At 43.1% G+C, this 22,036-nt stretch overlaps 1 protein-coding gene across 2 annotated transcripts in view; it reads left to right on the top strand.

Annotated features, from left to right (window-relative positions):
- The first annotated feature begins 3,501 nt into the window (after positions 1–3,501).
- LOC307164520 (hyccin 2-like) overlaps positions 3,502–22,036 on the top strand; it is a 56,464-nt gene continuing 37,929 nt past the window's right edge. The window contains exons 1-3 of one of the 2 annotated variants that reach the window (XM_079881449.1): positions 3,502–3,674; positions 9,748–9,822; positions 21,863–21,919. In XM_079881449.1, the coding sequence (XP_079737575.1) occupies positions 9,781–9,822; positions 21,863–21,919 (99 nt within the window). In that variant the 5' untranslated portion in view covers positions 3,502–3,674; positions 9,748–9,780. Of the gene's footprint in view, positions 3,839–9,747; positions 9,823–21,862; positions 21,920–22,036 lie in introns of both variants that reach the window. The other variant, XM_079881450.1, reaches the window with a different exon arrangement.

Below are 22,036 nucleotides of genomic sequence, written 5' to 3'. Positions count from 1 at the left end.
TTTTCCACCAGAAACAAACATTGATGTATTATTTTAATTTAATACTGTGAAGCTGCTTTGATACAATCGGTATTGTGAAAAGCGCTATATAAATAAACTTGACTTGACTTGACTTGACTTAATTAATGTTACAAATGGACTCTTTATTGTAAAGTGTTACCATTTCATACAAATCCAAACAGTTATGCTTGAATATGGCCATCTTTAAATATCTACACAAAGGCCATAGCATTCAAATTAGACACATATGTATATTGTATACTCTCACACGTTATTTGTAGGGCTGTGAAAAGATTAATCGCGATTAATCGCATCCAAAATAAAAGTTTGTGTTTAAAGAATATATGTGTGTGTACTGTGTATAATTAAATTTGTATATATAAATACACACACATGCATGTATATATTTAAGAAAAATGTGTTCTTTATATATAAAAAAAATATATTTATATATAATATAAATTATATATAAATATATACAGTATATGTATGCAAATATTTCTTTAATATATACATGCATGTGTGTGTATTTATATATACAAAATAATTATACACAGTACACACACATATATTATGTAAACACAAACTTTTATTTTGGATGCGATTAATCGCGATTAATCTTTTCACAGCCCTATTTGCTTATATTTTAGAACACTTGATGATTATATAATTATGTATTACAGTTACGATAAAAAAGAACTGAAATCGAATGCGTTTCTGATTTGTAATGTTTGTCTGTTGTCTGTCGGCTGCATCGCTTTCTCATATCACTAGCTTTAAATATGCAACTTTGATGGATAACAAATGCATAAAAGAAAACAAATTGATTTAAACTAATGCAAACAGATGGTAACAATCGGGACATTAAACATTTGGGTCGGACTTGTGTGTTTTTGTCACATTGTTAAGGTACTAATTTTAGCGTCCTCTCAGCTTGGACGGAAACATACTGCTGTTCTCCAAAAATGCAGCATCTTGTCAACAAATTAAGCACTTTATAATGATATGAAAATATGTACTGTAGTTTACTGTGTACACAACGTTTTGCTGTCTATTTTTTAAATCTGAAATTCAGATAATTTGAGCAGTCTTGAGAAACCTGCGGCGTGACATGATCCATGCAGATGCTGAGGGAGATAGACTGCAGTTCTGCTGAGAATACTCAATTGGATAAAATATTTACTTGTTAGGTCTATGTACAAAAGAGTGAAATGTTCAATAGTAACAAAGTTTATTAAAGTCAGATACCAATTCTAACATTACACAATGAAATAGCTCTTTTAACTCTTGAAATATAAACAACTAGCCAATCATTAGAAAAGGAGATAAAAAACAACAGCAATATAAGCAGTGTCTTAGTTTAGCGCTGGTAGTGGTAAAATAACACAGAGAAAGATGTAATGCTCAGACTAACCTGAAGGTGGCACTCAAAGGAAACTGGAATATTGGTATGAGCATTACATCTTTCTCTATGGAGCTACTTTTTCTCTTTTCTGTGATTATTTTGCCCCTATAACAACCAAGGACACTGGTGTGTGTTAATTTATCCTTTAAAGTGATGAAGCAAGCACTCGCACGTGGATAAAGATGAAACTATATTTTATTTGGCTTGGACCTGTTGATTCCTCCGTGTCCTGATTATAGGCTATTGTCTCCTATATTTGCTTCTTACTTATTAAATCCAGGCAATTGGATGATTAAACATTGATTAAAATTAAGATACAATTTATACAAAACGAAATTCACTTTAATGAAAGGCTTTCTACAAAACAAAACTTAATTAAGTGGTCAAAATCATGTCTGACTCCAAATGTCTCCTGATATACAGTGCTATGCATAAGTTTAGACACCCATGCTAAAGTTGAGGAATAAAAAATCATCTTTTGGAAATTGAACTTAATGCCTTAATTTAAAAAATTAAGAAAAATCCAACCTTTAAGGACACCAATTTTCTTTGTGAATGAATAATGTATCGTAAATAAATAAATGTTCTTCCTTAAAATACAGGGTGCATAAGTCTGGGCACCCCTATGTTAAAGATTGGCAAGATATGTTAAGATATATATATTTTAAGATATGTTAAGATTGGCATGGTTTTATTTCAGTTAGCCTAATAACTGGTTTGATTTGCATTGAGAGATGATCTTATGGAAAGTACTCCATGCCAATCTCTAGGTATGGTGAAGGCTATGTGATGATGTGGGGCTATTTTAATTCCAAAGGCCAAGGGAACTTTATCAGGATGCATAGTATCCTGGATCCATGAAGTAACTGGCCTTTAAAAATAAAAATCTGCCTGCCTCTATGGGAATTTAACATAGGGGTGTACTCACTTATGCACCCTGTATTTTAAGGAAGAACATTTATCTATTTACGATACATTATTCATTCACAAAGAAAATTTATGTCCAAATTTTTTTAATTAAGGCATTAAGTTCAATTTCCAAAAGATGATTTTTTATTCCTCTTTTTGTCAACTTTAGCATGAGTGTCTAAACTTATGCATAGCACTGTATTGGGCATCTTATGATTCTATCTTACTCATCTCATGCGGTTCCCTTTTCATTTAATCAACATAGATTAAATTAAAAAAATAACATTATATTATTTAAACATAAATCTGAAACGTATGTTTAAGTTTTGTAAGTCACACCGCTCTGTTTTGCTCACATGCTCTGGTGTTTGCCTGTATGTGTGCGTGTGCGTGCATGTGGGGGAGGAGAGGTGCGATTTTCGAATAATAATCAAATAATACTCAGCGATCTTCGAATATTATTTTTGCTTGAAAGTCCCATCCCTAATTTGTATTTCAATGCTTTACAGGCTTAGTGTGTTGTTTCTTTGACGAAATTGCTCAAATAAACAGCATGTCTGTTACGAAATGGATGTTTGAGCCTCGTTTATTATTATAAGTTAATAATATAATAATAATATAACCTCGTATAATAATATAACCTCGTTAATAATATATATTATTATTTTTTAGCCCTATATTAGTATATCAGTTTCTGAACGTGTAGGCACAAGCCAACAGTTTGGTGACGCTGTCTGAGCCTTACATCATAATTTTTAATTAGTCACGGTAATCCCGTATACGGTATACCGCGGTAAAATAGGGAGGAGATTCATTTGACGGTATCAAAATTTGGATACCGCCCAACTCTAAAACACACCTGATGCACTGTGCTTATTTTTTAGTAGACTGAATGCACATGACGTCGACAGCACGACTTTCCAACTCATAAACATGAAAGTAGGAGGGGAAAAAAAGGGGGGAAAACCATGAACTTAAGAGGACATGAACGCACCAGGACACTGGAAGATCCAGTAACATTTTGATTAAACTCAGTCAAAAACAAACAAAAAAAATAAACACATGTATGAATTGTTCACAATAAGATTTATGCATTTCGAAAATCGGCAGGAAAAAGTAAATTCACCCTGTCTGTTTTATAAATAGAATAGCCATGCTTTTATTATCTATTTTCCGCCTCTACTTCCGGTTGTAAAAGGGGGCGGAGTTTGTCGTCATTGACGTGTAGGCTACTGGCTCTGTTAGAGATGCGCGAGCTACAGCTGATCATCCAAGGAACACTAGTTCATCATCTACTGCCTTTAACACACACACACACACACACACACACACAGCTGATCATCCGAGGAACACTGACTAGGTGAGTTCATCATCTACTGCCTTTAACACACACACACACACACACACTATACACACACAGCTGATCATCCGAGGAACACTAGTTCATCATTTACTGCCTTTAACACACACACACACACACACACACACACACACACAGCTGATCATCCGAGGAACACTGACTAGGTGAGTTCATCATCTACTGCCTTTAACACACACACACACACACACACACGCACACTATACACACGCACATGCTGTTGAAAGTTTATTCTGTCAATGATGCGAGAAGGCGCTGTTTCATCATACTGTACTAATAACTGCACGATGACGATTATATGTGTATGTGTGTGTGCTCGCTTGCTGACTGACTCGTGACGTAAGAGTCCATCCATACGCGCTGAATGTTTCTCTCTCTGTGTGTGTGTGTGTGTGTGTGTGTGTGTGTGTGTGTGAGTGACTGATGCTGGGAGTCGTGATGTTGATCTAATGCTGGAATCGCTGCGACAGAAAAGATAATATCCTACTCGAATAATTAATAATGTAGCTGAACTGTTGACGGTGAAATGAAGTCTTCTGAACGACAGAAACAGTAAGATATTTAAAGATGTATAAGTTATTGCAACAGCATTTTATATTATTATTTTTTATATTAATATATTTTTATATATATTTCTATATTAATCTGCATTAGGCCTAACACGTCTGTCATTCTGTTTCATAATTGAAATGCAGATGTAACTCCTAAAACGGCAGCATATGTGGATGCGGGTCCTCTTAAAAGCACAAAAACAAAATGCTTATTAAACAAATGTCACTTGTGTGTGTGTGTATAAGTACACAGTGCGCTCCCTTTATCGTCATATAAACATAAATATGCACTGGTTTGTGCAGTATGCTGTTATCCCAGATCCCAGTGTCGACTCCTGCTGTGGTTTGAGGAGTTTGTCTCCTGTAGATCCGGCTCTGGCACTGACGCTTCACAGTCTCAGATGTGAACGATGCGTAACGCCTCAGGTGTTCCTCTCCTCTGTGTTCAGGTGTTTCTTTCCTCTGTGTTCAGGTGTTCCTCTCCTCTGTGTTCAGGTGTTCCTCTCCTCTGTGTTCAGGTGTTCCTCTCCTCTGTGTTCAGGTGTTCCTCTCCTCTGTGTTCAGGTGTTTCTCTCCTCTGTGTTCAGGTGTTCCTCTCCTCTGTGTTCAGGTGTTCCTCTCCTCTGTGTTCAGGTGTTTCTTTCCTCTGTGTTCAGGTGTTCCTCTCCTCTGTGTTCAGGTGTTCCTCTCCTCTGTGTTCAGGTGTTCCTCTCCTCTGTGTTCAGGTGTTCCTCTCCTCTGTGTTCAGGTGTTCCTCTCCTCTGTGTTCAGGTGTTCCTCTCCTCTGTGTTCAGGTGTTCCTCTCCTCTGTGTTCAGGTGTTCCTCTCCTCTGTGTTCAGGTGTTTCTTTCCTCTGTGTTCAGGTGTTCCTCTCCTCTGTGTTCAGGTGTTTCTTTCCTCTGTGTTCAGGTGTTCCTCTCCTCTGTGTTCAGGTGTTCCTCTCCTCTGTGTTCAGGTGTTCCTCTCCTCTGTGTTCAGGTGTTCCTCTCCTCTGTGTTCAGGTGTTCCTCTCCTCTGTGTTCAGGTGTTCCTCTCCTCTGTGTTCAGGTGTTCCTCTCCTCTGTGTTCAGGTGTTTCTTTCCTCTGTGTTCAGGTGTTCCTCTCCTCTGTGTTCAGGTGTTCCTTTCCTCTGTGTTCAGGTGTTCCTCTCCTCTGTGTTCAGGTGTTCCTCTCCTCTGTGTTTAGGTGTTCCTCTCCTCTGTGTTCAGGTGTTCCTCTCCTCTGTGTTCAGGTGTTCCTCTCCTCTGTGTTCAGGTGTTCCTCTCCTCTGTGTTCAGGTGTTCCTCTCCTCTGTGTTCAGGTGTTCCTCTCCTCTGTGTTCAGGTGTTCCTCTCCTCTGTGTTCAGGTGTTCCTCTCCTCTGTGTTCAGGTGTTCCTCTCCTCTGTGTTCAGGTGTTCCTCTCCTCTGTGTTCAGGTGTTCCTCTCCTCTGTGTTCAGGTGTTCCTCACCTCTGTGTTCAGGTGTTCCTCTCCTCTGTGTTCAGGTGTTCCTCTCCTCTGTGTTCAGGTGTTCCTCTCCTCTGTGTTCAGGTGTTCCTCTCCTCTGTGTTCAGGTGTTCCTCTCCTCTGTGTTCAGGTGTTCCTCTCCTCTGTGTTCAGGTGTTCCTCTCCTCTGTGTTCAGGTGTTCCTCTCCTCTGTGTTCAGGTGTTCCTCTCCTCTGTGTTCAGGTGTTCCTCTCCTCTGTGTTCAGGTGTTCCTCTCCTCTGTGTTCAGGTGTTCCTCTCCTCTGTGTTCAGGTGTTCCTCTCCTCTGTGTTCAGGTGTTCCTCTCCTCTGTGTTCAGGTGTTCCTCTCCTCTGTGTTCAGGTGTTCCTCACCTCTGTGTTCAGGTGTTCCTCTCCTCTGTGTTCAGGTGTTCCTCTCCTCTGTGTTCAGGTGTTCCTCTCCTCTGTGTTCAGGTGTTCCTCTCCTCTGTGTTCAGGTGTTCCTCTCCTCTGTGTTCAGGTGTTCCTCTCCTCTGTGTTCAGGTGTTCCTCTCCTCTGTGTTCAGGTGTTTCTTTCCTCTGTGTTCAGGTGTTCCCCTCCTCTGTGTTCAGGTGTTCCTCTCCTCTGTGTTCAGGTGTTCCTCACCTCTGTGTTCAGGTGTTCCTCTCCTCTGTGTTCAGGTGTTTCTTTCCTCTGTGTTCAGGTGTTCCCCTCCTCTGTGTTCAGGTGTTCCTCTCCTCTGTGTTCAGGTGTTCCTCACCTCTGTGTTCAGGTGTTCCTCTCCTCTGTGTTCAGGTGTTCCTCTCCTCTGTGTTCAGGTGTTCCTCTCCTCTGTGTTCAGGTGTTCCTCTCCTCTGTGTTCAGGTGTTCCTCTCCTCTGTGTTCAGGTGTTCCTCTCCTCTGTGTTCAGGTGTTCCTCTCCTCTGTGTTCAGGTGTTCCTCTCCTCTGTGTTCAGGTGTTCCTCTCCTCTGTGTTCAGGTGTTCCTCTCCTCTGTGTTCAGGTGTTCCTCTCCTCTGTGTTCAGGTGTTCCTCTCCTCTGTGTTCAGGTGTTTCTTTCCTCTGTGTTCAGGTGTTCCTCTCCTCTGTGTTCAGGTGTTCCTTTCCTCTGTGTTCAGGTGTTCCTCTCCTCTGTGTTCAGGTGTTCCTCTCCTCTGTGTTTAGGTGTTCCTCTCCTCTGTGTTCAGGTGTTCCTCTCCTCTGTGTTCAGGTGTTCCTCTCCTCTGTGTTCAGGTGTTCCTCTCCTCTGTGTTCAGGTGTTCCTCTCCTCTGTGTTCAGGTGTTCCTCTCCTCTGTGTTCAGGTGTTCCTCTCCTCTGTGTTCAGGTGTTCCTCTCCTCTGTGTTCAGGTGTTCCTCTCCTCTGTGTTCAGGTGTTCCTCTCCTCTGTGTTCAGGTGTTCCTCTCCTCTGTGTTCAGGTGTTCCTCTCCTCTGTGTTCAGGTGTTCCTCTCCTCTGTGTTCAGGTGTTTCTTTCCTCTGTGTTCAGGTGTTCCCCTCCTCTGTGTTCAGGTGTTCCTCTCCTCTGTGTTCAGGTGTTCCTCTCCTCTGTGTTCAGGTGTTCCTCTCCTCTGTGTTCAGGTGTTCCTCTCCTCTGTGTTCAGGTGTTCCTCTCCTCTGTGTTCAGGTGTTCCTCTCCTCTGTGTTCAGGTGTCCCTCTCCTCTGTGTTCAGGTGTTCCTCTCCTCTGTGTTCAGGTGTTTCTTTCCTCTGTGTTCAGGTGTTCCTCTCCTCTGTGTTCAGGTGTTCCTCTCCTCTGTGTTCAGGTGTTTCTTTCCTCTGTGTTCAGGTGTTCCTCACCTCTGTGTTCAGGTGTTCTTCTCCTCTGTGTTCAGGTGTTCCTCTCCTCTGTGTTCAGGTGTTCCTCTCCTCTGTGTTCAGGTGTTTCTTTCCTCTGTGTTCAGGTGTTCCTCTCCTCTGTGTTCAGGTGTTCCTCTCCTCTGTGTTCAGGTGTTTCTTTCCTCTGTGTTCAGGTGTTCCTCACCTCTGTGTTCAGGTGTTCTTCTCCTCTGTGTTCAGGTGTTCCTCTCCTCTGTGTTCAGGTGTTCCTCTCCTCTGTGTTCAGGTGTTCCTCTCCTCTGTGTTCAGGTGTTCCTCTCCTCTGTGTTCAGGTGTTTCTTTCCTCTGTGTTCAGGTGTTCCTCTCCTCTGTGTTCAGGTGTTCCTCTCCTCTGTTTTCAGGTGTTCCTCTCCTCTGTGTTCAGGTGTTCCTCTCCTCTATGTTCAGGTGTTCCTCTCCTCTGTGTTCAGGTGTTTCTTTCCTCTGTGTTCAGGTGTTCCTCTCCTCTGTGTTCAGGTGTTCCTCTCCTCTGTGTTCAGGTGTTCCTCTCCTCTGTGTTCAGGTGTTCCTCTCCTCTATGTTCAGGTGTTCCTCTCCTCTGTGTTCAGGTGTTTCTTTCCTCTGTGTTCAGGTGTTTCTTTCCTCTGTGTTCAGGTGTTCCTCTCCTCTGTGTTCAGGTGTTCCTCTCCTCTGTGTTCAGGTGTTCCTCTCCTCTGTGTTCAGGTGTTCCTCTCCTCTATGTTCAGGTGTTCCTCTCCTCTGTGTTCAGGTGTTTCTTTCCTCTGTGTTCAGGTGTTTCTTTCCTCTGTGTTCAGGTGTTCCTCTCCTCTGTGTTCAGGTGTTCCTCTCCTCTGTGTTCAGGTGTTCCTCTCCTCTGTGTTCAGGTGTTCCTCTCCTCTATGTTCAGGTGTTCCTCTCCTCTGTGTTCAGGTGTTTCTTTCCTCTGTGTTCAGGTGTTCCTCTCCTCTGTGTTCAGGTGTTTCTGAACGAAGGAAAGAAGGAAAAAAACTTACAGTATTCCTCAGCTCGCTCCTCAATATACCCGCACTTCTGAGGTACATTTTCCATTATTATTATTCCTCACAGCGCTGCGAGACGGTGTAAACAAGTAATGATCTGAATAAACTTGTGTTTCTCGAGCTGATATGGGGGCGTTCACAGGATTGCGCGGATTGCCTCAGCCATTTGCGTTTGAATAGCGCGCGCTCTCCGTGGGTGGAGTCACATTATTTTTGAATGAGCTGTAATGAGCTCGACTGGAATCGCTCTCTTTTAATACAGATTTCACAAGATGAGAATATTTGTTTTTTATATAAATTACTTCATTTAAAAGAAGAGAATTCAAGCTTCATGCCTGTGTGTCTGTATGCCTGTTTGACTGAGTATTCGCTGAGTTATTGTTCATTTTTGGACGCGTTTCAGAATGGACTACACTGACAGAGAGAAGGCAGAACTCACATCACGTTTATTTTTCTTTATTTGGCAAAAAGCACAACACTTTGTTTTTATTGTGAGTATACACAAAAATAATACACATTTAACAGAATCGATTGATGTATGAAACTCCTATGGAAAATCAAAGTCAACAGAGTATTTATGAGTTTCTTTTACACTGATAAAAAAAAAGCAAGCTGGTATCGCCGGCGATACCGCCGACCTCAGGGGGTTAAAAAGTGCAATCCACGTTTACATGTCATATGTTTATTACAGTGACTTTGAATTATACTGAGTGTGTTAAAGCCACAGATTTGTTTTTATATTTCTGCAATCTGCACTTTAGTTTGTGTGATTTGTTACTGACTTTCATATTAATGTTTACACCAGGCTTATTTGTCAGTGCTTTATGTTGTCGTGATAATTATTACATGTTTACAAGGCTGGAACTTCAACAAATCAGTGAAAATACTGCTGTGATTGAAGTAGTTAAATTCATGCATCACATAATTTCATCATAACATATAGGCCTGTCCAACAGGAAAGAACAGTTTATGATTCATCCAATCAACATCTGCACACACTTCTGAGTGCCACGCCCACATCTCATCATCCAATCAACATCTGCACACACTTCTGAGTGCCTTCTAACACTTCCAATCAACAACCCATGGACAGAACCAAGTCTCATCCTACATTCATTTCTTTTTCCATGATCTGTTACACTGTGATGTACGTCACGATAAGGAAGAAGGGATCCAACGCTTCCATTTCATCTGAACTTGAAAGATGTCCCAGATCTCTTCAGAGGATTATATGTTTGTTCAGAGCATTTCACCGCAGATTATTAACCAGGCACAATATATTGCAGGGTTCTGGAAGAAACTTGTTGAAAGATGAAGCAATGCCAGGTGTCTCGGATCTGACTGCAGCCACATCGCCAACAGTAAGTCAAGTCAAGTCACCTTTATTTATATAGCCCTTTTTACAAAACAGTGTTTCAAAGCAGCTTTACAGAGATAACAGGAAAATGCAACAAAGTTTGTTTCCAGAAGAAGATAGCGTCACAGTCCAGCTTAAGTAAGTATGTTTAATTTTGTGGTAAAAAAGTTATTAATTTAGTTAATATATATAGCCGCTCTGGAGAAAACCGTGATGTCATCGTCCAGCTCAGTTCAGTTCTCATATAATGGTGTCAATGCAGGAGATCAATAATATTGTTGAATAAATGTTAGCAAGACAAAAGCCAATTGCAACAAAGGTGGAAAAAGGTGATAGTGGCAAGGAACCAAAACTCCATCAGTGACAGAATGGAGAAAAAACCTTGGGAGAAAAGTTCTCCTGGCCAATGAGCGAACAGTGTGTCATTATGATTCAGGCAGCATTACAGGTCAGAGGTCAGATTGGATCAGAACATTCAGAATATTATCCAGTTCCATCTGGTTGAAGATCAGAGTCACGCCGGTATGGAGACGGGTTTGTTGAGGATCGGTGCCGATGGCTGTAGTGTCGATGAGGCCTTCACAGGAGAGAGTCTTGTTGACACAATCTCTGCTGACACTTCAGGCATGTGTTGTGGAAACTAATCAATAATAATTTGGCTGTAAATGACAGGTATATATTTATGGATAATGTTGCATGCAATAGTGAGGGGCACTGATAATTTTTCCTGTGTGTTAGCCAGTCATAACCGTGGCTGTCTGCAGTATTGTGTTATATCTGCCCTTCTGCACTGGGAGCCTATTTAGATGCTCAGCGAGAGGACTGGAATGAGCAGAGAGAGTTGAATAATTAATTTCCCTGTGCATGATGAGTACGGCTGCTGACCTTGAAAGCAAGGAAGGCCTGGTGTTGATGACGTAGGCAGCAGTGCATGATGGGAAGCAGTGGCCACACAGCAGCAGAATACAGCTGTCAGGCCTGTAGTTGAGTGGCTTTATTAAAGTGACAAATGCATTAAGCTGAAAGGGTTCGATCCCCTCTCTCTGTTCTACCACAACTCTTCCCAGCAGTTTTAGATCCCGTCTCTCTGTTCTACCGCAACTCTACCCAGCAGTTTTAGAGCCCATCTCTCTTTTTTACCGCAACTCTTCCCAGCAGTTTTAGATCCCGTCTCTCTGTTCTACCGCAACTCTTCCCAACAGTTTTAGATCCCGTCTCTCTGTTCTACCGCAACTCTTCCCAGCAGTTTTAGATCCAGTCTCTGTTCTACCGCAACTCTTCCCAACAGTTTTAGATCCCGTCTCTGTTCTACCGCAACTCTTCCCAGCAGTTTTAGATCCAGTCTCTCTGTTCTACCGCAACTCTTCCCAGCAGTTTTAGATCCAGTCTCTGTTCTACCGCAACTCTTCCCAACAGTTTTAGATCCTGTCTCTGTTCTACCGCAACTCTTCCCAGCAGTTTTAGATCCAGTCTCTCTGTTCTACCGCAACTCTTCCCAGCAGTTTTAGATCCAGTCTCTGTTCTACCGCAACTCTTCCCAACAGTTTTAGATCCCGTCTCTCTGTTCTACCGCAACTCTTCCCAGCAGTTTTAGATCCAGTCTCTGTTCTACCCCAACTCTTCCCAACAGTTTTAGATCCCGTCTCTGTTCTACCGCAACTCTTCCCAGCAGTTTTAGAGCCCATCTCTCTGTTCTACCACAACTCTTCCCAGCAGTTTTAGATCCCGTTTCTCTGTTCTACCGCAACTCTTCCCAGCAGTTTTAGATCCAGTCTCTCTGTTCTACCGCAACTCTTCCCAACAGTTTTAGATCCCGTCTCTGTTCTACCGCAACTCTTCCCAACAGTTTTAGATCCAGTCTCTCTGTTCTACCGCAACTCTTCCCAGCAGTTTTAGATCCAGTCTCTCTGTTCTACCTCAACTCTTCCCAGCAGTTTTAGATCCCGTCTCTGTTCTACCGCAACTCTTCCCAGCAGTTTTAGATCCAGTCTCTGTTCTACCGCAACTCTTCCCAGCAGTTTTAGAGCCCATCTCTCTGTTCTACCGCAACTCTTCCCAGCAGTTTTAGATCCCCTCTCTCTGTTCTACCGCAACTCTTCCCAGCAGTTTTAGATCCCCTCTCTCTGTTCTACCCCAACTCTTCCCAGCAGTTTTAGATCCAATCTCTGTTCTACCGCAACTCTTCCCAGCAGTTTTAGATCCAATCTCTGTTCTACTGCAACTCTTCCCAGCAGTTTTAGATCCCCTCTCTCTGTTCTACCGCAACTCTTCCCAGCAGTTTTAGATCCAGTCTCTGTTCTACCGCAACTCTTCCCAGCAGTTTTAGATCCCCTCTCTCTGTTCTACCCCAACTCTTCCCAGCAGTTTTAGATCCAATCTCTGTTCTACTGCAACTCTTCCCAGCAGTTTTAGATCCCCTCTCTCTGTTCTACCGCAACTCTTCCCAGCAGTTTTAGATCCAGTCTCTGTTCTACCGCAACTCTTCCCAGCAGTTTTAGATCCAGTCTCTCTGTTCTACCGCAACTCTTCCCAGCAGTTTTAGATCCAGTCTCTGTTCTACCGCAACTCTTCCCAGCAGTTTTAGATCCAGTCTCTCTGTTCTACCGCAACTCTTCCCAGCAGTTTTAGATCCAGTCTCTCTGTTCTACCGCAACTTTTCCCAGCAGTTTTAGATCCAGTCTCTGTTCTACCGCAACTCTTCCCAGCAGTTTTAGATCCAGTCTCTCTGTTCTACCGCAACTCTTCCCAGCAGTTTTAGATCCAGTCTCTCTGTTCTACCGCAACTCTTCCCAGCAGTTTTAGATCCAGTCTCTGTTCTACCGCAACTCTTCCCAGCAGTTTTAGATCCAGTCTCTCTTTTCTACCGCAACTCTTCCCAGCAGTTTTAGATCCAGTCTCTCTGTTCTACCGCAACTCTTCCCAGCAGTTTTAGATCCAGTCTCTGTTCTACCGCAACTCTTCCCAAAAGTTTTAGATCCCGTCTCTGTTCTACCGCAACTCTTCCCAGCAGTTTTAGATCCCGTCTCTGTTCTACCGCAACTCTTCCCAACAGTTTTAGATCCCCCTCTCTCTGTTCTACTGCAACTCTTCCCAACAGTTTTAGATCCCCTCTCTCTGTTCTACCGCAACTCTTCCCAGCAGTTTTAGATCCAGTCTCTGTTCTACCGCAACTCTTCCCAGCAGTTTTAGATCCAGTCTCTCTGTTCTACCGCAACTCTTCCCAGCAGTTTTAGATCCCGTCTCTCTGTTCTACCGCAACTCTTCCCAGCAGTTTTAGATCCAGTCTCTCTGTTCTACCGCAACTCTTCCCAGCAGTTTTAGATCCCGTCTCTCTGTTCTACCGCAACTCTTCCCAGCAGTTTTAGATCCAGTCTCTGTTCTACCGCAACTCTTCCCAACAGTTTTAGATCCAGTCTCTTTTCTACCGCAACTCTTCCCAACAGTTTTAGATCCAGTCTCTGTTCTACCGCAACTCTTCCCAGCAGTTTTAGATCCAGTCTCTCTTTTCTACCGCAACTCTTCCCAGCAGTTTTAGATCCAGTCTCTGTTCTACCGCAACTCTTCCCAGCAGTTTTAGATCCCGTCTCTCTTTTCTACCGCAACTCTTCCCAGCAGTTTTAGATCCAGTCTCTCTGTTCTACCGCAACTCTTCCCAACAGTTTTAGATCCAGTCTCTTTTCTACCGCAACTCTTCCCAACAGTTTTAGATCCAGTCTCTGTTCTACCGCAACTCTTCCCAGCAGTTTTAGATCCAGTCTCTCTTTTCTACCGCAACTCTTCCCAGCAGTTTTAGATCCAGTCTCTGTTCTACCGCAACTCTTCCCAGCAGTTTTAGATCCCGTCTCTCTTTTCTACCGCAACTCTTCCCAGCAGTTTTAGATCCAGTCTCTCTTTTCTACCGCAACTCTTCCCAACAGTTTTAGATCCAGTCTCTGTTCTACCGCAACTCTTCCCAGCAGTTTTAGATCCCGTCTCTCTTTTCTACCGCAACTCTTCCCAGCAGTTTTAGATCCAGTCTCTCTGTTCTACCGCAACTCTTCCCAGCAGTTTTAGATCCAGTCTCTGTTCTACCGCAACTCTCCCCAACAGTTTTAGATCCCGTCTCTGTTCTACCGCAACTCTTCCCAGCAGTTTTAGATCCAGTCTCTCTGTTCTACCGCAACTCTTCCCAGCAGTTTTAGATCCCGTCTCTCTGTTCTACCGCAACTCTTCCCAGCAGTTTTAGATCCAGTCTCTCTGTTCTACCGCAACTCTTCCCAGCAGTTTTAGATCCCGTCTCTCTGTTCTACCGCAACTCTTCCCAGCAGTTTTAGATCCCGTCTCTCTTTTCTACCGCAACTCTTCCCAGCAGTTTTAGATCCAGTCTCTCTGTTCTACCGCAACTCTTCCCAACAGTTTTAGATCCAGTCTCTGTTCTACCGCAACTCTTCCCAACAGTTTTAGATCCAGTCTCTGTTCTACTGCAACTCTTCCCAACAGTTTTAGATCCAGTCTCTCTGTTCTACCGCAACTCTTCCCAGCAGTTTTAGATCCCGTCTCTCTGTTCTACCGCAACTCTTCCCAGCAGTTTTAGATCCAGTCTCTCTATTCTACCGCAACTCTTCCCAGCAGTTTTAGATCCCGTCTCTCTGTTCTACCGCAACTCTTCCCAGCAGTTTTAGATCCCGTCTCTCTTTTCTACCGCAACTCTTCCCAGCAGTTTTAGATCCAGTCTCTCTGTTCTACCGCAACTCTTCCCAACAGTTTTAGATCCAGTCTCTGTTCTACCGCAACTCTTCCCAGCAGTTTTAGATCCAGTCTCTGTTCTACCGCAACTCTTCCCAACAGTTTTAGATCCAGTCTCTTTTCTACCGCAACTCTTCCCAACAGTTTTAGATCCAGTCTCTGTTCTACCGCAACTCTTCCCAGCAGTTTTAGATCCAGTCTCTCTGTTCTACCGCAACTCTTCCCACCAGTTTTAGATCCCGTCTCTCTGTTCTACCGCAACTCTTCCCAGCAGTTTTAGATCCCGTCTCTCTTTTCTACCGCAACTCTTCCCAGCAGTTTTAGATCCAGTCTCTCTGTTCTACCGCAACTCTTCCCAGCAGTTTTAGATCCAGTCTCTGTTCTACCGCAACTCTTCCCAACAGTTTTAGATCCCTTCTCTGTTCTACCGCAACTCTTCCCAGCAGTTTTAGATCCAGTCTCTGTTCTACCGCAACTCTTCCCAACAGTTTTAGATCCCCTCTCTCTGTTCTACCACAACTCTTCCCAGCAGTTTTAGATCCAATCTCTGTTCTACCGCAACTCTTCCCAGCAGTTTTAGATCCCCCTCTCTCTGTTCTACCGCAACTCTTCCCAGCAGTTTTAGATCCAATCTCTGTTCTACTGCAACTCTTCCCAGCAGTTTTAGATCCCCTCTCTCTGTTCTACCGCAACTCTTCCCAGCAGTTTTAGATCCCATCTCTGTTCTACCGCAACTCTTCCCAGCAGTTTTAGATCCAGTCTCTGTTCTACCGCAACTCTTCCCAGCAGTTTTAGATCCAGTCTCTCTGTTCTACCACAACTCTTCCCAGCAGTTTTAGATCCAGTCTCTCTGTTCTACCGCAACTCTTCCCAGCAGTTTTAGATCCAGTCTCTGTTCTACCGCAACTCTTCCCAACAGTTTTAGATCCAGTTTCTGTTCTACCGCACCTCTTCCCAGCAGTTTTAGATCCAGTCTCTCTGTTCTACCGCAACTCTTCCCAGCAGTTTTAGATCCCGTCTCTCTGTTCTACCGCAACTCTTCCCAGCAGTTTTAGATCCCCTCTCTCTGTTCTACCGCAACTCTTCCCAGCAGTTTTAGATCCCGTCTCTGTTCTACCGCAACTCTTCCCAGCAGTTTTAGATCCCGTCTCTCTGTTCTACCGCAACTCTTCCCAGCAGTTTTAGATCCCGTCTCTCTGTTCTACCGCAACTCTTCCCAGCAGTTTTAGATCCCGTCTCTGTTCTACCGCAACTCTTCCCAACAGTTTTAGATCCCCTCTCTCTGTTCTACCGCAACTCTTCCCAGCAGTTTTAGATCCAGTCTCTGTTCTACCGCAACTCTTCCCAGCAGTTTTAGATCCAGTCTCTCTGTTCTACCGCAACTCTTCCCAGCAGTTTTAGATCCAGTCTCTCTGTTCTACCGCAACTCTTCCCAACAGTTTTAGATCCAGTCTCTCTGTTCTACCGCAACTCTTCCCAGCAGTTTTAGATCCAGTCTCTGTTCTACCGCAACTCTTCCCAACAGTTTTAGATCCAGTTTCTGTTCTACCGCACCTCTTCCCAGCAGTTTTAGATCCAGTCTCTCTGTTCTACCGCAACTCTTCCCAGCAGTTTTAGATCCCGTCTCTCTGTTCTACCGCAACTCTTCCCAGCAGTTTTAGATCCCCTCTCTCTGTTCTACCGCAACTCTTCCCAGCAGTTTTAGATCCCGTCTCTCTGTTCTACCGCAACTCTTCCCAGCAGTTTTAGATCCCGTCTCTGTTCTACCGCAACTCTTCCCAACAGTTTTAGATCCCCTCTCTCTGTTCTACCGCAACTCTTCCCAGCAGTTTTAGATCCAGTCACTGTTCTACCGCAACTCTTCCCAGCAGTTTTAGATCCAGTCTCTCTGTTCTACCGCAACTCTTCCCAGCAGTTTTAGATCCAGTCTCTCTGTTCTACCGCAACTCTTCCCAACAGTTTTAGATCCAGTCTCTTTTCTACCGCAACTCTTCCCAACAGTTTTAGATCCAGTCTCTGTTCTACCGCAACTCTTCCCAGCAGTTTTAGATCCAGTCTCTCTGTTCTACCGCAACTCTTCCCAGCAGTTTTAGATCCCGTCTCTCTGTTCTACCGCAACTCTTCCCAGCAGTTTTAGATCCCCTCTCTCTGTTCTACCGCAACTCTTCCCAGCAGTTTTAGATCCCGTCTCTCTGTTCTACCGCAACTCTTCCCAGCAGTTTTAGATCCCGTCTCTGTTCTACCGCAACTCTTCCCAACAGTTTTAGATCCAGTCTCTTTTCTACCGCAACTCTTCCCAACAGTTTTAGATCCAGTCTCTGTTCTACCGCAACTCTTCCCAGCAGTTTTAGATCCAGTCTCTCTGTTCTACCGCAACTCTTCCCAGCAGTTTTAGATCCCGTCTCTCTGTTCTACCGCAACTCTTCCCAGCAGTTTTAGATCCCCTCTCTCTGTTCTACCCCAACTCTTCCCAGCAGTTTTAGATCCCGTCTCTCTGTTCTACCGCAACTCTTCCCAGCAGTTTTAGATCCAGTCTCTGTTCTACCGCAACTCTTCCCAACAGTTTTAGATCCCCTCTCTCTGTTCTACCGCAACTCTTCCCAGCAGTTTTAGATCCAGTCTCTGTTCTACCGCAACTCTTCCCAGCAGTTTTAGATCCAGTCTCTCTGTTCTACCGCAACTCTTCCCAGCAGTTTTAGATCCAGTCTCTCTGTTCTACCGCAACTCTTCCCAACAGTTTTAGATCCAGTCTCTTTTCTACCGCAACTCTTCCCAACAGTTTTAGATCCAGTCTCTGTTCTACCGCAACTCTTCCCAGCAGTTTTAGATCCAGTCTCTCTGTTCTACCGCAACTCTTCCCAGCAGTTTTAGATCCAGTCTCTCTGTTCTACCGCAACTCTTCCCAGCAGTTTTAGATCCCCTCTCTCTGTTCTACCGCAACTCTTCCCAGCAGTTTTAGATCCAGTCTCTGTTCTACCGCAACTCTTCCCAGCAGTTTTAGATCCAGTCTCTGTTCCACCGCAACTCTTCCCAGCAGTTTTAGATCCAGTCTCTGTTCTACCGCAACTCTTCCCAGCAGTTTTAGATCCAGTCTCTGTTCTACCGCAACTCTTCCCAGCAGTTTTAGATCCAGTCTCTGTTCTACCGCAACTCTTCCCAACAGTTTTAGATCCAGTCTCTGTTCTACCGCAACTCTTCCCAACAGTTTTAGATCCAGTCTCTGTTCTACCGCAACTCTTCCCAACAGTTTTAGATCCAGTCTCTTTTCTACCGCAACCCTTCCCAACAGTTTTAGATCCAGTCTCTGTTCTACCGCAACTCTTCCCAGCAGTTTTAGATCCAGTCTCTGTTCTACCGCAACTCTTCCCAGCAGTTTTAGATCCGGTCTCTCTGTTCTACCGCAACTCTTCCCAGCAGTTTTAGATCCAGTCTCTCTGTTCTACCGCAACTCTTCGCAGCAGTTTTAGATCCAGTCTCTGTTCCACCGCAACTCTTCCCAGCAGTTTTAGATCCCGTCTCTCTGTTCTACCGCAACTCTTCCCAACAGATTTAGATCCAGTCTCTGTTCCACCGCAACTCTTCCCAGCAGTTTTAGATCCAGTCTCTCTGTTCTACCGCAACTCTTCCCAAAAGTTTTAGATCCCGTCTCTCTGTTCTGCCGCAACTCTTCCCAGCAGTTTTAGATCCAGTCTCTCTGTTCTACCGCAACTCTTCCCAGCAGTTTTAGATCCAGTCTCTCTGTTCTACTGCAACTCTTCCCGGCAGTTTTAGATCCCCTCTCTCTGTTCTACCGCAACTCTTCCCAGCAGTTTTAGATCCCGACTCTCTGTTCTACCGCAACTCTTCCCAGCAGTTTTAGATCCAGTCTCTCTGTTCTACCGCAACTCTTCCCAACAGTTTTAGATCCAGTCTCTGTTCTTCCGCAACTCTTCCCAGCAGTTTTAGATCCAGTCTCTGTTCTACCGCAACTCTTCTCAGCAGTTTTAGATCCCCTCTCTCTGTTCTACCGCAACTCTTCCCAGCAGTTTTAGATCCCGACTCTCTGTTCTACCGCAACTCTTCCCAGCAGTTTTAGATCCCGTCTCTCTGTTCTACCGCATCTCTTCCCAACAGTTTTAGATCCAGTCTCTCTGTTCTACCGCAACTCTTCCCAGCAGTTTTAGATCCCGTCTCTGTTCTATCGCAACTCTTCCCAGCAGTTTTAGATCCCGTCTCTCTGTTCTACTGCAACTCTTCCCAGCAGTTTTAGATCCAGTCTCTGTTCTACCGCAACTCTTCCCAGCAGTTTTAGATCCAGTCTCTCTGTTCTACCGCAACTCTTCCCAGCAGTTTTAGATCCAGTCTCTCTGTTCTACCGCAACTCTTCCCAGCAGTTTTAGATCCAGTCTCTCTGTTCTACCGCAACTCTTCCCAGCAGTTTTAGATCCAGTCTCTTTTCTACCGCAACTATCTCTCTGTTCTACCGCAACTCTTCCCAGCAGTTTTAAGATCCCGTCTCTGTTCTACCGCAACTGTTTTCAGCAGTTTTGTGCTCAGATGCTGCACTCGCGACTCAGGTATATAAGCTGCTTTAGTTCATTAACCCTCTGGAGTCTGAGGTGTTTTCTGGGCCCTGGAGGTGTTCTGACATGCTCTGACATTTGTGCTTTTTTCAGTTATTTATAAACATGTTAATGGCAAAGGTGTAAATTCACTCTATATAGCACAAACAGGGCTACCAAAATATGTGATCACCATGCATGTATATTTTTTAATTTTTAAGAGAATAATGTTTATGCGTGGTTATTGAAAAAAATAAAAATGAAAGTTGCTGAAATAAGACCACAAAACTCATAATAAATATGTGTCAATAAGACTTTTGACTAATGGATGTTGTTCCTTCGGTCCTGGTACTTTAAAATTATGTGAAAATAGTCTTGCTTTATCGTTCACATAAAACAATACATTGACTTAAATTGATGTAAAACAGGTTTTGCTTGGAAAGCCAATATGCAAGGGGGCGTGAACGAGGAGTGGTTTACACCTTAGAATACAATGTCCCACCCATTATGCGTAATGACTCTGCATAATGAGCCATGCATTCAGGTGTGACACTGACTGAGCCACAATGCAAGGACAAAAGATATATTTAGAAGAAGACTTATATTGACCATTTAAGATTTTGCTTACATCTGTCTTGTAAATATGTTTTGCTATTTTATTAAAAAGGTTAAAATTATAACAATAATTACAATTTCAACAATATTTCAAGTGTACTCTTTCTTTGTAAAAAAAAAAAAAAAAAGATTATAGGCCTACATTTTATCTATGTATTCATTAGTTTGAATATAGCCAACATTGGAACAGCTAACATCTTAGTTGATGACTTTTATTTTTGACAAAAATAGTATTTTATATATATAGAAATTGCTAAACAAAAGCTTATTTGATGTGGCAGTATATTCTACAGTAAAAACTGTACTCAAATCTAGTCAACAAAATGTTGTCTTTCATATTTCGCCTGACTGTAACGTTGTTTTTATGAAATATTAGGGCATATAAATGTTAATTTGCAGTTTAATACGTTGCTTATACAAATAGCCTACATTTTATTTCAACATATTTCAGTCGATTTTTACTCATCTCAGTATAGCAATACAGTTTGCTAAAACATCATCATTCATTCACACACGCGATTTAAATTTAAACTGTCTTTTTGCGAGCTGTGGTAAACAGCGCGCATCTCTGCCGTTCATTAATTCATAAACAGAAACCCGATTCACGTGAGAAGGAAAAAAACTTACAGTATTCCTCAGCTCGCTCCTCAATATACCTGCACTTCTGAGGTACATTTTCCATTATTATTATTCCTCACAGCGCTGCGAGACGGTGTAAACAAGTAATGATCTGAATAAACTTGTGTTTTCTCGAGCTGATATGGGGGCGTTCACAGGATTGCGCGGATTGCCTCAGCCATTTGCGTTTGAATAGCGTGCGCTCTCCGTGGGCGGAGTCACATTACATTTGAATGAGCTGTAATGAGCTCGACTGGAATCGCTCTCTTTTAATACAGATTTCACAAGATGAGAATATTTGTTTTTTATATAAATTACTTAATTTAAAAGAATAGAATTCAAGCTTCATGCCTGTGTGTCTGTATGTCTGTTTGACTGAGTATTCGCTGAGTTATTGTTCATTTTCGGACGCGTTTCAGAATGGACTACATTGACAGAGAGAAGGCAGAACTCACATCACGTTTATTTTTCTTTATTTGGCAAAAAGCACAACACTTTGTTTTTATTGTGAGTATACACAAAAATAATACACATTTAACAGAATCGATTGATGTATGAAACTCCTATGGAAAATCAAAGTCAACAGAGTATTTATGAGTTTCTTTTACACTGATAAAAAAAAAGCGAGCTGGTATCGCCGGCGATACCGCCGACCTCAGGGGGTTAAGACTTGACAGATAAACTTGTGCCTTAATTTGACTCATGTTGTGTAAACTGTGACGAGGCGTTCCAGCGATATGGAAGTCGCCATCTTTGATATTTAATGTAATGACTGTTCCTGTGGTTACAGGTAATATTCACTGCTAAGGCAAGAACAGAAACTGGGATTGGCTTGGCTTATTTGTTCATACTGTAGTGGATTGAATACTCTGAATGTAAGAGTTTGTGCCCATAACATCGTTGCATGTGGTGCTTGTGTGTGCAAGTGGATTAAGATGTAAGATGTAAAGTGCACTCAGACTCGGCACCTGGTCATCTGAAGTTGGTAGATGGGTCGGGCCGAAAGGAAGCTACTCTCTAAGTAGAGTCTGGGGATTTGGCATTATGCGGTTTTAAACATTTAATGCCTCAGTATTTATAACTAATATAACAACATATGGATAGATACTCTGCAATTGTGTGTTTTTAATTTATGTTTAAAGAGAAGGTTTGGTAGGGTTTTTCTTAGTGTTGTCTAAAGTACCGGTACCAAGTTGGTCCTGAAATTTTTAAAATGTGCTGCTTTGAGCGCTGTTGAGCGGAATCATAAACACCTCTGATTGGCCATTGTGTTCACGCGCTCATCAGATATATCTTAACATTTTTGACAACACTAGTTTTTCCTAATGTTTAGAATCTCTTTAATTTCTTGGATTTTGATTGATAACAAAGGTCTTAGCAAACACGTCTGGTTGGTGTCTGGTGGATATGAACCTAAACCAGCGCTATTATACTGGCTTCCTCAATACCAGCTAATCAAACAGTCATTCAGGGAACCCACTGATGAGTTGATTGTGAAAACATGTATCTAATCTGCAGTATTTCTCTATGTGTCTCGTGTCTCAGGTAGTGGTGATGGCTACAGATAGAGGGATAGTGGAAGACTGGCTCTCAGAGTTCAAGGTGAGTCAAGTAGCATCCAGTATTAAGGCCTGATGGTGTGTGTGTGTGTGTGTGTGTGTGTGTGTGTGTGCGCGCGTGTGTGTGTGTGTGTGTTTCCAGATAAACAGACTGCTGGTT

This window comes from Squalius cephalus (assembly GCF_949319135.1).
Source record: "Squalius cephalus genome assembly, chromosome: 9".
In the NCBI taxonomy this organism is placed as follows: Eukaryota; Metazoa; Chordata; class Actinopteri; order Cypriniformes; family Leuciscidae; genus Squalius; species Squalius cephalus.
Note: the sequence above shows the minus strand (reverse complement) of the source record. Positions and strands in the feature narration are given on the sequence as shown.